We start from the raw sequence: 17,794 nt of genomic DNA, 5'->3' as shown, positions 1-17,794 counted from the left end.
TTTCCTCCGTGTTCCTATCTTATTCTTCTCTAATGAAAATCTTATCTAGTTTAACTATTTTGCTTCCGTATTTACAAAAGAGTCGTTATGATTTTCTAGATAGTACTAGAAATAATTGGCTAAGTGTAATCGAACTTGCAAACATAGGGTAGGAGAGGAGGGTTTGAAGGTGGTAGAACTCTTTGTAGTTCGACTCCGGCGGCACCACCGCCACACCAATTTCTGGCTAATAACAGCAGCGTTAAGGGCTGCTGTGTTCTGGTTTGAAGGGTGTGGGAAGGGAGAGATACTCTTACGAGGTGTTCCAGCTTAGTCCTCAGGGGTAGCAGCGCATGTGTGGCCGACCTCACGTAGAAATATCTAATCCTATCTGGGGTTAATTACAGGTGTCCATGGGCGGCAGTACCCACTTACCATCAGGTGGACTGCATGCTCGTCTGCTAAGGAGTAGGTAGGAGTAGTATAGGAATATTATTGCACTCATTTTTCAAGTCTTCTAATTTTTTTAAGTTATCATAGCAGCCATACAGTAAATGCAGTGTAGAAATTTGAATTTTCTACTTATAACTGTTTAATAGACTAATTGAAAGTGCTGAAAAAATGCATATATTTTCAATTTTTTTATTTCTTTTTTTGTTATAACGCCCATAGTAATACACACTTTGTACAATTTCAAGTATTTATCTACTACGCCCCAAGATACGGATCATGTGCACTGTGCACAAATGAACAGCTGGAAAGAAAAAGTAGGCTTAGTAATAATAGGATTGCCATCTTATACTTTTGGTACGAAACCCTAAAAATAGTAGCAACTTTTTAACATCATAATTCAATAGAAAACTATAGTATGGTATAGCAATACCTTATTATTAGCAATAATCCTAAATAAATTTATCTTTTCCATTAAAGGAGCCTTAAACTGCATTGTAAAAGATGATTTTGGGATTCTTTATGTGACTTTCCAGTGCGCCAGAGACATCGTCGTCATATTGTACTAAATAGGTATCAAGACGTGTAACAACATACAATACAACGTATAACTTTTATTAAAAATTCCAGCTTTCAATGTCATCTTGAATGCAATGTCCGCTCTAACATAAAATTCCAAGGATTTTACTCTTTATATCCTAAAAATAGTTTGGTGAAATTCAATTATTGGGATCTGAGAAGAGTCTGTATTGGAAATCTCTAGGGAAGTTTTCCTAAATTTTATCTTGAATAACGTTAAATAAATAAGCAAAGACAAAACGGTTCAGTACCTTTTTCTCTTTTATATGTTTCTCAACAGATTTTTTGTCGTAGCTAGTGATACGCTTTAAAAAAACGTCTTCAAATTTTCAACAATGATTTTTATTCACTATCGAGATATTTATTCACTGATCGAACTATATTTAAATGAAATAGTCAAATCGGAAATTTTAGTAACGGCTGTATTTTTTTTTGTACTCAAATAGAAAATATATTGGAGTGAACCATACTGACATTTAAATAGTTGTTTGATCAGTTTTAGAGCGTTATATCAACACTTCTTTATTCTAATGTTACTTATGAAATAATACAAATAACATATCGAATATATATTTAAATTTTATTAAAAGTACGAGAAAAGGAGAGGAGCACCCAGGAGAGTTGATTAAAAATATAAGTCAGTTAAAATTATTGAATCCTAGTGCAGCACTGTAGTCGAAGTAGAAAAATCAATTGAAAATTTCCCGTGGGAACTTCGTATCGACGAGACGAATACTAGTTATCAATTCAACTTTTTTACTTTTTAAGGATGAAGTTTCAAGTTTTGTTCCTTTACAGTTCTAAAATATTCTTTACTACTGAATATGACTTTTGTTAACTTTTACTTCTGTTTACTTTCACTCGACGTTAAGTTTCCATTTAACTTACGACTGCACTAATTTTAAATTATAAGTGCTTCAGTATTTAAAATTAAGATTTTAAGCTCTGTTTGGAATTGTAAATACAATTCCAGCAAATGCTGTGTATATCGTTTATTATGAGTCTCTATATCGGCAACTATTAAGTTTTAAAATTGATGTCATTAGATGTGAATATGAACAAACAATTTAGAGTTCATTACCGACATAAATCTTTCAATAAGTGATTTTTATCATATCTTCGCGGCCGTCAGCAATCAGTGTGCCCGAAGATGAAAAACTCTAACATCCGTTATTGATATTAAATCTATCCAGTGCTTTGCCTACCAAAGATCAACACTAAATAATTTATTCATACTAGACAAGGCCAAATTTCGATCTGTGGTGGTTAAGAAATGGATAGCTTGAATATAAACAGGTGTTAGTAGAGTGATCTTAACACTGGGATACAGCAAGGTACCTTCTTGCGGTTTTGAATTGTAAACAACTACTTTGTTTATTATATCGTTTTTTCATCAGTTCACTTAATTGACCCTAAAATCAAAAGTTGAAAGTGTTTTAAAAACGAACAATAGGCATTTAATTTTGTGTTTGAGTAATTATTAATACATACATCATTACGCACATATTTAAATTATCGAAAAATAGATTAAATGTTACGTCTGCATCGTCATTACTTAAATAAATATGTAGGCGTGTTTGTCACGAACAAACACTTAGTGATATTGTCTTTTAGATTTAGGTTATGTAAAAGTACGGCAAACAGTCATGTGAATGTACTCGTTTACATTTTTATACAATTGATTATTTTAGTGCGACATTGTGCTGATATAAATAAACCAACGCTTAGACCATGACTTTTGCAGTATTTATTATTATTTATATTCAGCCATGTACTTCTAGAGGTAGAACATGTGACTATAACAATATTGTGTAGGAAGCTAATATATGAGTGTTCATAAGAACACAATAATGCAATTATTATGTTTATAATCTTAAATTAACTATATACATACATAAAGAGAAAATAAAACAAACCTCAAATTTTAACCATTTCATTTTATTCAACTTACGAACACAGCACACTAGCAGTTTTTTATAACAGTAGACATTTCCGACTTAGGAAAAATTTTACTTCTAATTATATTTCCATGTGATGGTTTTAATTACATGCACTAAATGTACTGATAACAATATTTAACTTGACATACTTATTTTACTTTTTTTAATATGCAGTATATTAATATTGATGTAAGAGCTAAGTTTTTAGTTCAATAAAATATATTAAATATTTTTTTCTATAGCTGCTAAATAAACATAATTTATCAAATAATGCATTAGAAATTAAATGCACACAACTTATTATTATACTTTCATTTAAATTATACCTTATTTTACCTTTCCATTATATATTATACTATAATAATATGATTCAAAATTCAAAGTTTTATTGATATAAAGGATAATATTTTTTATCATGTACTCAACTAAATTAGAAATTATTAGTAATTGGAAATATGCTACAATATAGTATTACTACCATACCTCAACGAAAAGTATGATGAAATAACATAATTGAATATTTTACATTGCTTGCCTATGTCTTTTATAAAATTATTTATTATATTAAGATGCTATTCTGTAACATTGTTTACAGTCTTAAAAGCTGAATCCGCCCCATACGAGAAAGGATGGTGAAATGAACGAACGTTTCGAATTAATTCTAGTTCTATCGTTGTTAAAACGCAAATTTTCTTTTCTTACTTTTAGTTGCCTTAGAACAATCGAGATTGTAATAACTATGTCGAGATTCGATTTCAATTGATATTTTACAGAGCAGGACTACTATATTCAGTCTCTTATTATTTACGTCATCAATAACATTTCAAGTTACGCCCGTGGTTAATAATTAATCTTTCCAATGTGTTGACTAGCAAAGATCAATATTTGTCAATTTCTCCATATGTAGACTTGTAAAGTTTCGATCTATGGTAGGCAAAAACTGAATAGATTGAATTGAATGAACTTAGTAAAATATCTATCTACAATTCATATTTTCTTCAAAGATCTTGATATTTCTTCTATGATATGTTTGTTCACAGCGCAGTCCTTATTAGTTTATTGTCACCGACAATGCTCGTCCGGGATTCTGTTTGTGGTTTCCTTGCTTGTTTCTTGCCTGAAATACATAATAAAACAGTGTTAGTAAGAAAACGTTTCTCAACTAATAAATATTATAAAAACTAAGAATCCGTCTGATTTAAACTAATAAACTGAAAAGAAAAGTAATGTTGTAGGTATGTCAGTCTCCAATTTAAGTGAATCTATGTCTGACCGCTTATATGATGTTAAAGTCTGTCAAACCATTAGGAATGCAGGGTGTGGCAAAGAATAACACACACACACATACACACAAGAACAACAGCCCTCCGCAGTCAAAAAAATGTTTTACTTATCACGTTGTACAAAAACTTTTCCTATCAACATAATCTTTACGTGTGAAAATTTCCATATTTGGAGTCTTATAATTATTTAACTTGACTTTCTTATCATTATGATATTACTTAGTAATTTATGACATGATAGCTCCTATCACGGTGCAAATATCTCCTTATATCTAGACATTTATGTTTACAAAATAAACACAGATAGTTAACAAACATCATTTGTTTGAAATATTGCAAATATTTATAAAAATAATTATTATTTGCAGTTCTATAACCTTAAAGCGACTTTCAAAGAAACTTTTGTACACTCATATCATTTCTAGGTTCTGAAATCTTTTCTTCCAACAACTCCATGGTTGTCTGGAAGAGATCTATATTTTCGTGATAAGGCTGCCTGTTGTATCTTATATGTATTATGTGTGTTATTGTTTGTTATCTATTAGTTTATGTACAATAAAGACTATTTATATTCAACTTTTGCACGTCTCATTGCAATATTTTATTGTGAGTGAAAAATCATACCTCCTCCAAAAAGTAATTTTTGCAAAGTCGAGAAAGGTGCGTCAATGGCGATGCAAAGGATAAAGGCAGCTATAAATGAATATCCAATTTCAGACATATACCGGAACATCTAAAACAATAAATACGATATTATTTTCCAAATTCTCCTTTGTAATTATATATTTTTAGTTATGTTTTACTTCATTATTAGTATTATTAACTTCACACTTATACAAATAAAGTATTGCCACAATTTTAATTGCTCAGGAATATTACCCAATATCAGTATTTTAAGTATTTTTATGTAATAGAAGAATTCAATAATTACTGAAGATTTAATAAAATACTCCGTCTACTTAAATCGCAGATCACAGAATTACTTTATTCATCACAGAATTAATTACAGAACCATTATTATTAGTTTAGTTTAATTAAGTAACATAGAACGTACCGCATCTCCGTTACTGAAGTAGTGTGTTTTCACCCAGGTACCATTCGCGAGGATTATAATAGGCAAGTGAATGAGATACACCGCGTAAGAAAGACGCGATGGAAGCTTCCACACTTGGAGAGACAGAAACCAGTTGATGGGACCTGAAAGAAAGTACATTCCAAAAATCATCACCCGTTATTAATACCTAATCGATATGTTTAATTTCAGGCTACCAAAAATCAAAATTTGTCAATTTCGAGTAGATAAAAATTGTAAAAATATCGGATTTTGGAAGACAAAACATTGAATAGAATGTTATTAAAAAAGATATTCTCATTTTTCGGTCTTTGGTAGGAAATATTTGGACAAACTGATTAATTGACGTTATAGTAGTGACTGTAGTTATATCACCTATATAGGCAGTCTGCCTATAAGTAAGGTTATTTTTTAAATATTGAATTATCAAAAGTTCGCTTCCAAGGTTCACATATATATAGGTTCGCATATAAGTGGCAACTGCCGCACGTGGATAGACTCAAGTCACATCTGGGGCCGGCCATAGGTGCATTTCTATCCATGAGCACTAACTTGGAGAGCGAGAAATTCTATAAAACGAGATAGAATTCTTAGTACGCTTGTATATCTCACTTGAACAAATTCAGGCACTTGGTTTGGTTCCCAGCGTTTCTGTACTTATTGTGTATTTATTTTTTCTTTCTTTCTTTTCGTTCTTAATTACGATTAAGGTGACAGAAATATTTGTGGTCCGGTGGCATCATTGGTCCACCTCAGGTGGGACTTTAGTCTTATCTGGGGTCGATTACTTACCATCAGGTAGATTGCATACTCGGTTGCTACATTTATATTAGTAAACTTACCTCCATAACCATGTACGCAAGCGAATATCAGCCAGCCAACAGCGCTGGCCCAGATAGCGCGCATGTACGCGTTGAGGAAGTTATCGAAGGTCTGCCCCGTGTGGTCCGTCTGACTCACAGGGTAGATTGAGATCACACAGAATGCCATCATTATAAATGCCATCGCCCAGAGGATGGCTACGTAGATCTGAAGAAGATAAAAGTACTTATGATTCCAGAAAATTCTTAAAAGGAATGAAATGTGATGGAATGAGAAGTGAAATGAATGTTGAAAGTTGATATTTGCAGCACATTTTAAAAGTTAAGCAATAATTAAGGTGCGTTACAGTATGAACACAAAATAAAAGCTCCTGAATTTTGTTGGTAAATATTTTATTCCGCCTCTGTTACATTGGCTAAGACTGTGACGGCATTTCTTACTCCAAATATCAAAACCTTCGTCAATGTCAAAATCATAAATTTAGACTCCAAACAGAAATCTAGTTCAGCACAATATAAGCTGACGTCAAAAGCTAACAAATCAAATTCATACCTTTAACAGAATACAAAATTAGACCACATGATTATATTTTCTGTAGATCGATAAATATTGGGTTGTTCGGAAAGTCATTTCGTCTATTTTTGTGAAAATGAAAGATAATTTTCTTATAATGAATAAATATTTTATAAAATTATATATTGGCCATTTTGGCCCAACACCTTAAGCCATCTTTCTGGTAGGAGCATGATTCCACGTTCTTCATTTGTTTGGTCGATTCTTGCAAAAAACTGTTGCAGGTGATTTTTGACCTCTTTATTTCAAGTAAAGATTTTACTGTCCAAAAAATATTGCAGTGATCGGAAAAAAATAATAATCGGAAGGCGCCAGATCTGGAGAATATGGTAGGTGTGGTAGAGTAACTTATTCGCTTCAAAAATGGATCATTTTCGTGACGTTTCGGGAGCAGATCATAGACGTCGACGCGACGACGCAAATTTTTCATCGTGAGAAATCGGGGGACTCATATATCGAACTTCAACCTTAAATCCAGGCCTTAGCAGGTCATAGACGTCAACGCGACGACGCAATTTTTTCATCGTGAGAAATCGGGGAACCATATATCGAACTTCAAGCTTATATCCAGGCCTTTCAAGTGGTCACAAACTGTTTATTTCCATAAATTTAAACTCTAACCGATCTTACGTATTGTTATTGGCCGGTTTGCATTAACTAATGCCTTTATCAGCCTTAATCGGCCTACCAGAACGTGGTGCATCTTCGACTTCAAAATTACTGGATCTAAATTTTGTACACCAGTTCTGCCACTGGCGTACTGACAGCACATCTTCTCCATACCCCTTAGTTATTTTTTTCTGACTTGAACAGTATTTTTACCTTTTCTATAGTAAAAAAGTAAAATATGACGAAAGTGCAGCTTATTGCTCTCCATATTTAAAAGGGCACCCACCAAAAACTATTGCATAAAAAAATTTTAACAAAAAAATAAAACCGACTTCTATGTCACTACAAAGTAAAAAATAATTGAAATAAATGTTGGTTTAGTACATATTTCTGAAGTCGGCGCTCAATATATTTCGTTTGATAACAGCGTGTCCAATATGTGCGCCGACTTCAGAAATTTGTACTAAACCAACATTTATTTCAATTATTTTTTACTTTGTAGTGACATAGAAGTCGGTTTTATTTTTTTGTTAAAATTTTTTTTTTCACCCTTTTTAGTGATGATATGCTAACGTTTGTATTAATATTATGTAAAATTGTACAAATGTAATCATGAATAAAGGTAAGGTCTGAATAGATACGGATTGGACCCACCCGCTCGCAGGGCGCTGCCGCGCCCTTCTCGCTTAGTTTTATATTGTCTTATATGTTCCAACCTAACCTAACCAATTCAATACGAAACACTATAGGCGAAGCTTTATGAGATACTAATTATTGGCTAGGTTAGGTAGGAACAGATAAGTAAATAAATCAAACTAGGTGGTAAAACTCTGCGAGTGAACCGGTCCAATTTACCTTAATTCAATAGTTAAGAAAAGAAAAAGGAGTTGATGGTCAAATTTTTCATCATATATCTCTGTCTAGCTACTTCATTACAACAAATGTCTAATCTATATACTTTACATGGGAAGAACCTCTGCATCATCAGGATTGAAGAATTGAAGGTCATATCTTCCATCATATGTCTCTACTCAAAGACCTTATCATATATTCGTAAGCTCCAAATGCCTAAGTTGTATGGTTGTGGCAGGAGGCACTTCTGCATTATCAGAGTTGAAGAGTAGAAGGTCAAATTTTCCATCATATATCTCTACCTATCAACCTTATTGAATATTCATAAGCATCAAATGCCTAACTTGTATGGCTGAGGCAGGATGCACCTCTGCATTATCAGAGTTGAAGAGTGGAAGGTCAAATTTTCCATCATATATCTCAACTTATCGACTTTATTAAATATCCATAAGTTCCAAATGCCTAACTTGTATGGTTGAGGCAGGAGGCACTTCTGCATTACCAGGGTTGAAGAGTTGAAGGTAAAATTTTCCATCATATCATGATAACCTAGACACTCAATGTTCATTTTAAGTTTCATGAGAATTGAGTGGGCAGAAGGTAAGTTGTCATAAAATATGTAAAAAGCAGGGGTAGTGATGATGAGTTCCACCCCATAACTTAAATTCTAATCATCAGAGCGTACTAATGTTAAGGTAGGAAAGTACCGCAACGAAACACCCTTTCATATGAAAAAAAGAAAATTAAAATTGGTTAAGAAATACTCGACTTATTCAAGTTTATATGAAATCGGGTTTTTCCAATTTTCTGGGATAACTGGCGGAAATTTTCAAATTTCTTCGAAATGGGACCCCCTGTGAAACTAGCCGCATACAATGGTGTATGAATCATGTCGATCGGTCGCGGCATCGCGAAAAAATCGCCGAACAAACATAAAAAAAAAAAAAAAAAAAAAAAAAAAAAATATATACGGTCGAATTGAGTAACCTCCTCCTTTTTCGAAGTCGGTTAAAAATCAATTGAACTTATTCTCACACAAGCCTTGCTATATCAGCTGTAAAACATATAATGACAATGCGACTTAAGTGTGAAGTTAGCTGTGAAAAAATACAATTAAATCCTCTATCGGGAAAAAACGAAATGACTTTCCGAACGACCCAATATATTTTCTAGAGAACCAAAAGGTTTCCTTTTTTTACCGAAAATATCAATTTGTTTTAAATGTAAATTGTTCTCTATGAATAACATTTTTTTTCAAATTCTTCTTTATGTGACGTATCACATAAAGAAGAATTCATTCAAGAAAGTAGCATTCATTATTCGTAAATAATGAAGGATTATTAGAATTATTTATGCATCTTAAAAAGTGAACCTACTTGGGTACTAACACATAGGTATGTGATTTTAGGTGCACCTATTCAACTTAGAATAACGCAGAGGAGTATACTGCAATTATAGGATCAGTTATCCAGAATAGGGAACGAGGGGTTGCAGGCTGCACTAACCTTAGGAATCCTTATCTTGCTTCCTCTATAACGATTCAGTAAGTACCCGTAGATCATGCCAATACAGAAAGGCGCGGCTCGTGTCAGCGTGTTCACGTAGTAAGTCTTCAGGTAGTCGTTAAATTCAAGAAGACGACTGGAAATAACAAAGAATATTTATGGTAAATGTTTTCGTTTTGAAGAGTCAGTAAGTCCACAATTAATTGATGATACTGATGAGGATTTCCCCCCTCCTGTGCGCGCTTTAGGTGTTGCACTTAACCAAAAACAGTAACTACTTATAACATTGCTTAAACTAATAGATAGATCTTGTGACTTCAAACGGTTTTTTAGAATATAGAAGATATTTATTGGTTACATGCACTCCGGTCTAGAAATATTGGCACCGTCCTAGATCCAGTAACCGTAAGAATCTCAATTAAAAAAGAATATATAGATGTGGGAATTTTAATAGAACGGGCAATTTAGTACATTAGTTTAGTATGTCCTATAATATTAATCAAAAAGTTTGTATCTACGCTCATTACACTGTACTCGTATCGAAATAGTTGTGATGTTTGACAGATGTATATATTAAGATAAGAACAGACATAATTCTTTGTCAGCAACGGAAAAGTTTAATTTTAATTTGATGTTTACCTCAAAGAACAATTATTTGTATTACAAACTAAAAATAATCACCTGGGATTATTTAAAGAAGCGGAGAAATTGAAAATGAAGCTGTAGGTGGTAGTGGCCACGAGAGAGAGGACGGTGATGGTGGCGAGAGCGCACCACGCGAAGAGGCTGCGACCGAACAACCAGAAGAGGACGATAGGGCAGATTATGTACATCTGTATGTCCACCGAGAGGTACCATGTTTGATATAGACACTGTAACAAAAAATATATAATATGAGCATCTCTTCACAACGTGCACTTTCATTAATATTTCAAAGAGTGTGATTTATTTTATAATCCAGTTAAGTGTCTAACTGCAATTCTAATTTATTAAGTTAGTTGACTGAAATATAAACAACTGTAGTTAACTCTTTGATATCAGTATCCCTTAGATTAGTTTGATCGACAATGATCAGCCCGCATATTTTCTATTAAACATTTTATTAGACGAAAATTGTATCATTATAAAAAAATAATTCGAATGATTACTTTATTACAAGCGTATTATAATAAAAAGATGTATAAGGACTTACGCCAAAATTGATGATATTATTTATAATATGCATTCATTTATGTGTGAATCATCCAATAATAACAAAGTCAAAAACAAGAACGTAACGGTGACTTCAATTGTTTCATGACAATAATACAAATCACATTTAAAAAGATAAGTATTTGGAGTAGTAGTAAAAGAAAGATAAACGGCTCAACGTAATCCACGCATAATTTTACGTATTTTTGGTATCTTAGTAGGTTGATTTTTAATACACGTCCAGTGGCAAAATATTAATGGAGTTTCTTTGACTACTGACTTATTTTTAAAATCTTACCAGCTCCAAGGGGTTGACATAGTTCTGAACGTGAAGTAGAGCGGACCACCAGTAGTACCTGCAGGACATCGTGGCTTGTGCCACATTCTGCCAGAATGGCCCATCAGATAAATGCAGAAACACTGACGCTTGAAGGAGTATCACCGCTGCCAGTAAAGGGAACATCCGAAGCAGACGGTTCAGGTAAAATAGATGAAGCGACCGGAAGAAGCGATCTGGAATAAGAGATTAGCTTAATTTGATATTTTTTGTATAGTAAAGACGAGCACAATGATTTTAAATAAATTTAAAGAGAACGAAAACGTATTTCTACGGTATTACAGCAGTGTTCAACGATGTATTCTGGTTTCAAGGATGTCGATTACTACATTCCATTTGGAAACATACATTTCCGAGACTTCCCAGCTTAGTCCCAAGCATAAGTGCCTGTTGCTAACTTCGGGTAGGAATCCTAACTTATCGGGGGTTGAATACAGATACCCATAGATACCCATAGTAGTAACCACGCTTACCATCGGGTGGATAGCATGCTCATTTGCTACTTCTATATTATTGAAATACGGAACCCTAAAAAGAAAAAAAAAAATACAAGCCCTTTTTTTCTACGCTTTTAATTGATTCATAAATATTGTTATTTTAATGACCGATATATAGCAGCCGTCAAGCGATAAATTTTGCTTGCCAACATATTGTATGACGAATTAACGAATGTTTATCATTTGTGATTCATATGATATTTGCCGGTTATCATAATTATAAGTATATCATCGCTGATACTAAAAGACGAAATCACATTATTTTTATGTTATTTGAAATTAAAAGATAACAACAATACAAAAAATACGTGATTGGGAAAGAAGACGCTTTAAAAAGATACAGATGATCATTCAAGATCTGAAGAGTTCAAAAGAATATTGATTGATGGTCAATCTTCTAAATCTAATCTGATTTTGGTGAAATATTTGACATCAGTTTATTTTAACAATAAAAAATAATTAGAATCGTGTCAATCAATGAACAAGAATAAATTCAATAAATAACAATAACATAAAAATGCAAATGCAGTATTATGTTAAAAAAACACCGTTACAATTCATTATATTTTAATTTAATCTGCTGTCGATATAACACAAACAACTTAAATTTATTTTCACAGTGCGAATAACAATTTAAATCGAAAATTCATTTATCCAAATATCCTGATGAACGTTTTCGACACGAAATATATCGAATAATGACTTCATTGCGCGAATAATTTTATGGATTAAGTTGGAATTTTGTTGTGTAAAATTACACAAATTTCAATCCCTATATTTATAACTTACAGAGAAATAATTTTCTTTATTATGATCGGTATTGTTTGCAGTAATTTTTATAATGATACAAATATCGTAGCAACAATATTTAACACAATTTATATTTTGATATTAAACGTGATGACGTGAAAGAAATGTATTATAAAATGTTTGTGGAAGCTACTTACTTCTACCGATTTTTCCGATTGTGCTGTAAACACAGAGAATCCCACTTAACATGAAGAAAGTGTCTACTGTGATTGGCGCAGAATTTACCCATGCAGATGAAAATGCACTGATCCACTGTAAAATAAATAACAATTAATACTTGTATAGATTGCAACATAGAAATATCCAAAAATATCGCTAACCATCTAAATCTGAAAGTCACGATGAAGAATGATACAATGAAACACAAATAAAGTAAAACAATTGAAATGTATTAAAGATTGCAAAATAATGATTCATAAAAGAGAATTTAATACCGCAAGAGTATCTCTCAAGTTGTGAAGAAAAGCCAATAATGTCATCCCGTAGGTATGTCCCACGATGACCCACAACATTGAGATGGCTCTGATGCCGTCCACGCATTCCAGGGTTCCGGGTCCAGAGTTGAAAGTGAGGAATCGGCGGGTGTTAGTGTAGACCGAGAAGGAACGGTAAAGAGTATTGACTTCCGATGAATCTGAAACAGAAGCATGAATTATAAACTCTCAGAATCACACTTTATACTTTTACTTTACATTTCACACTTATTACTTTACTTTTTATAAAATATAAGAATCAATAGACTGTACTTATCATCAGATCTTTATCAACCTTCGCTAGCATTAGAGCCCTATCTGAGGTCGGCCACAGATCTATCACAACTTATGACCCTAAGACCCAAGCCTCTAGATCACAACATAACAGAGCTTAACACTGCTGCCTCAAAAATCAAACCACGAAGGGTTCTATCGCCTTAAGATATCTTTCATAAAATAAATCTTACTTTTGTTTTGGATAGTTTGGGTTGAATGAACTTATTTGTTTTAGATTTAAGTAGTACGTGCAAAACACTTACCTCGTTTGAGTACAAGCAATTGGCACATGTCGTAAGAAGTGCTGATAATTATTATCAACGCCAATAACGAAAATACTACCCTGAAAATAAAATAAAACATGATAATTTTTAGGTAGTTTCAATATACACAAAAAGTTTTGCCAAATATTTTAAGTTAAGTTTTTAAAAGTTAATGTGCAAATTTAAAAGAATTCCAGGTATCTATGACTTCCTTGGCTTTAGTAACTAACGATCATTCCATATCACAGATTATCCTGATACTACAATAAATTTTGCGAATTTAAACAAAACTACCAATTTGAGATACTTACATAGCAACGTAGTCAGCAGGTGAAAAGGGCTTATCATTCGGCAGTCTACAATAATACTCGGTGAAGGTGAAATTGAGGAACCGAACTCTATCCTGGAAGAAGTTGACTGCCTGCGTTGGGGTGCACACTCTGGGTACGCACACCCCGAGTGTAAACCCCGAGGCTATGGAGAATACGGGAAAGATCCTACGGAAAGAGGAAAATAATTGAACTTTAAAAACGTGCGTATTAGACATTTTTGTTTGACATACTGTAGCTGATTACTCGAAACTATTGGCAATAAACTATTAAAATCACATACTTGTAAGTGATATCGAGTACTTGTGGAGTAATAACTTAAGTGTAAATATTTATCTTAAGTAAACAATGAAAAATAATTTAAGATACGAAGAAAACTCAATAGTTAAATATATCGATAATTAATAGTACCTACATTTTAAAACTAGCAATTGCAAAAATCTAACTAGTAAAATTTAAGTCTAGTATAGATTTTGAAATAATTCAACAACTGATTTTTAATATTACGCCAGCTCATTCTGACAGTACTAAAATATTTAATACAACACGATTAATTTTACTTAGAGGCCAGTGTTAGTATCTACCTTGCATCCACTGGTTCTCCAGCTCCTACAATCATATGTGCCCATCGCCTAATACCCATGTATTGTTTTAATTCTTCCACGGTTTGGTTAGGTGGTCGAGGCCATGGTAGCTCTGGTAATTCTGGTAAGCCAGGAATTTCGGGCAACTCTGGTCTTATAATTATATCTTGGTCTAGAGGGATCCTGATCGTGCAATACTTCCCTCGTATGTCCAATTCCTGTATAAGCTCGTTTATCCCGAGACATTGGTAATAGTCTCCTAAATCTGCTAAATGAAGACCCGAAATACCACTTGGTAGTTTGCCGCTGGCGTCAATAACTGTAAAAGAAAATATTGTAAGCAAATGATTGTATAGGCAGCTAACATAACTATTCTATTATTATATAGATAATGCCTAAGGTCTACAACCGCATATTTAACGTACTACCGCCAAGCCTAACCTATTTTTCTCTTACCGACTAAAACTCTGCGGCGTTCCTCTGAACGCTCGGTGCCGGGTCACGAGCTGGGCGCTGGTGTTAACGCCGGCGACGTCCCGAGAGGGAGGTCCCCACTCATTGATGTCCCTCATAAGATGATTGTGCAGAACGCACACATGACATCTCGAGCCCTTGACGCTGGAGTTGGATTCCCTCGAATCCACCTCCGTAGGCTCATGGGACGGGGAAAGGGTGACGCAAGCATCACAGCTTCACAGAAGGAGTGCACCACCTGCCACGACATGTCACTTACGGCCATGGCGCGAACTACGGTCGGTAGGGAGAGGTTGGCCCCCAATACAAAGCTGAGCGCGCTGCGCTCCACACTCCACGCAGGACACACCTCAAGCGTATGCTGTGCTGTCTCGTCAAGGCAATCGTCGCAAAGCTGGCACCTGGCCTTCGGCTCCCGCCCGATCCGAGGTAACTCCCGAAACAACCTCTATGCTAAGCTTAACCTAACCTTACCTAGCCTTGCCACTATATCAACTCTGTTGTACTGTGTTTTAGTTTGAAGGATGTGGTAAAGAAAGAAAATTACACAAGAAGGCATGTTAAACAAATTGTCGCTGATAATAATGCAGCTGTGGCTGATATCAGATAGGACCGCAATCGTTTTATGTTAATTTCAGATAAATTAATTCATGAAAAATACTTACATTCTAATCCTAAAGAATTATTCCAAAGAAACCGCATCTGCTGATCACACTGTGCTTCATCCAACACACTTTCATATAATTCTTGATCGAACGCTCTTCTATTGTCCACAACAAAATTGTGTGCTTGTGATGTTACACTTGTAAACTTATTGACTAAAAGAGATATAATAAATAAATATAAAGGAGCCATTTTCCTGCGTCCTGTTCACAACAAATCTGGTGCTCAAATCAGTGATTCGCAAACGGATATTAACTTTTAAATTATCTTTATCAATACAATAATCAGTTAATCTATTCGAGACCTGGCTTTGCTTGCGACATGCTTTTATTTCATAAATAAAATTAATTTAATTGGATACTAAAAGTTTAGAAATCCAATTAATGGCTTCATTAATTTTATCATACGAAGTATTGAAATATAATTCTGTTCTTATAAAATAGAGTACATTTTATTGATGTGTTTTTTGGATTTCAGTACTATGTGAAGAATAACAACGAATAATTTCATAACATATAAATAAAAGTAATAAAACTATTAAACACGTAAGTCAAAAAGATCTATATGCAGACAGTTATAAGAATTAATATTTATTGATTGTTTTATTAGAGATAACACAAGCATTAACGATTGTGCAATCAGTCAAGAATCAACAAATTGTAGAAACGAACCGGATAATACTATGTATATTAATTGACGTAAATATATTATAATAACCATACTTATTCAGGCAAGTTATATTATTATTACTATTTACTATTACTCTTAATTATGGGCGATATTATATGTTTCTGAATTATTCGCCACGAGTAGTAAGTTCACACTTTTTCCCGCCACTAACGAATACGAGGAGAACAAAAATGATTATCTATGAGATTAAGTCTATCCGATAGTTAATGGCCAGTATCGTCTTTGGAAACCCAAATCATCAAATCAAATTAATATCAACATACCCTTCCACCACACTAATTGCAACAAACTAGAAATAAGTATGACGGTAGTATCTTTAAGGTCGGCTGATACTGATTCGACGACCCTTTTTCATTCCAACATTTTTTTTTTAATTGGATCAATCTGCGTTGAGTAATTTACAAAAGGACGCTATATTTGTAACGCTGATTAACGTTTTTATTTTCATTCTTAAAATAATGTATTGTATAGATATCAAATCTGTTATCTATTTGACTGAAGCTGCCTTACGCATACTTTTTCGAATGGGAATGTGTAATACATCATATTATATACATATGACTCATTTTCGTACGAGGATCTCCTCGCGTGTGTATGAGAGATACTATTATATAAGTGTTGCTATGTAGTTATACATGTAAACATACTATTGCACATATAAATTGCTTCCATAAGTTCAACCATTTGATTTTCAATTTTAAAGTAGAACCCGCTTAATACGATCACGTTTAATACGATTTCTCACATAAGACGCCATTTTGCGCCAGTCCCTGCATTTTGATATATGTTTTCATACATTTCTTTAGGCTTAATACTCTTCGTCATCCCGTTTAATACGCCTAATTCGTAACTGTCCGAACGAACTGGCCTATGTTTTCAAGGGAGAAACTTGCCATAGTAGAGCAAATAAAGAGATACTGACTGCCCTGGCCTGTGCCAATTCTGATGGGTCAGAAAAGTTACGTTTGCTAATTATTGGTAAGGTAACCAAAATAAATGATTACTTTAAATAACATAAATATAATTACACTATGTATATAAGGTAATTTATAAATGCCTAATTTAATCATTTATTACAGTATATTAAATTACAACATAATGCATAATACTATTAGGTACGTCTTATTTTCCTTGTCCCGCTTAATACACTTTTATTTATTTTTTATTTTTATTTTATTTATAGAACACCAACATAATATACATTTATATATTTAAGGTAAAACAAAACACATAAGGGGCTAGCTTAATGCCACTATAATTAAAGGTGTAGACTACATGCAGGTTAAGTAACACTTTCTCGCTTAAGACGCGTTTTTGGTTGGGTCCCTATGAAATCGTTTTAACCGGGTTTTACTGTATTATTGTCAATTGAAGGAGTTTCAATTTGTTCATTGTTTATTTGCGATGTGTTCAGAACTTGGCTAAACCACTTTGACACAGTTATTACACTTAATTCAATTTCGGAACAATAACGCATTAAAGTATTATTTCTGATTTGATAACTAAAGCGATAGATGAAACAAAACGTAATAATGGGATCATT

The 17,794-nt window shown here is 33.4% G+C and overlaps 1 protein-coding gene across 1 annotated transcript; it reads right to left on the bottom strand.

Annotated features, from left to right (window-relative positions):
* Positions 1 to 3,343: 3,343 nt before the first annotated feature.
* LOC140757210 (nose resistant to fluoxetine protein 6) lies at positions 3,344 to 16,032 on the bottom strand. Its single transcript, XM_073092743.1, has 13 exons — positions 15,564 to 16,032; positions 14,425 to 14,743; positions 13,823 to 14,008; positions 13,512 to 13,591; positions 12,934 to 13,133; positions 12,637 to 12,751; positions 11,154 to 11,368; positions 10,346 to 10,536; positions 9,665 to 9,800; positions 6,146 to 6,332; positions 5,286 to 5,428; positions 4,856 to 4,964; positions 3,344 to 4,065 (listed from the first exon to the last, which is right to left on the bottom strand). Exons 1-13 carry the CDS (start codon positions 15,751 to 15,753, stop codon positions 3,983 to 3,985), a joined length of 2,154 nt encoding a protein of 717 aa, XP_072948844.1. The 5' UTR covers positions 15,754 to 16,032; the 3' UTR covers positions 3,344 to 3,982.
* Between the last annotated feature and the right edge of the window lie 1,762 nt (positions 16,033 to 17,794).

The sequence above is a fragment of the Epargyreus clarus genome, unplaced genomic scaffold (genome assembly GCF_041222505.1).
Source record: "Epargyreus clarus isolate Ecla_fem2 unplaced genomic scaffold, WU_Ecla_fem_2.2 ptg000004l, whole genome shotgun sequence".
Classification (NCBI taxonomy): domain Eukaryota; kingdom Metazoa; phylum Arthropoda; class Insecta; order Lepidoptera; family Hesperiidae; genus Epargyreus; species Epargyreus clarus.
This window is presented reverse-complemented; position numbering and strand designations above follow the sequence as displayed.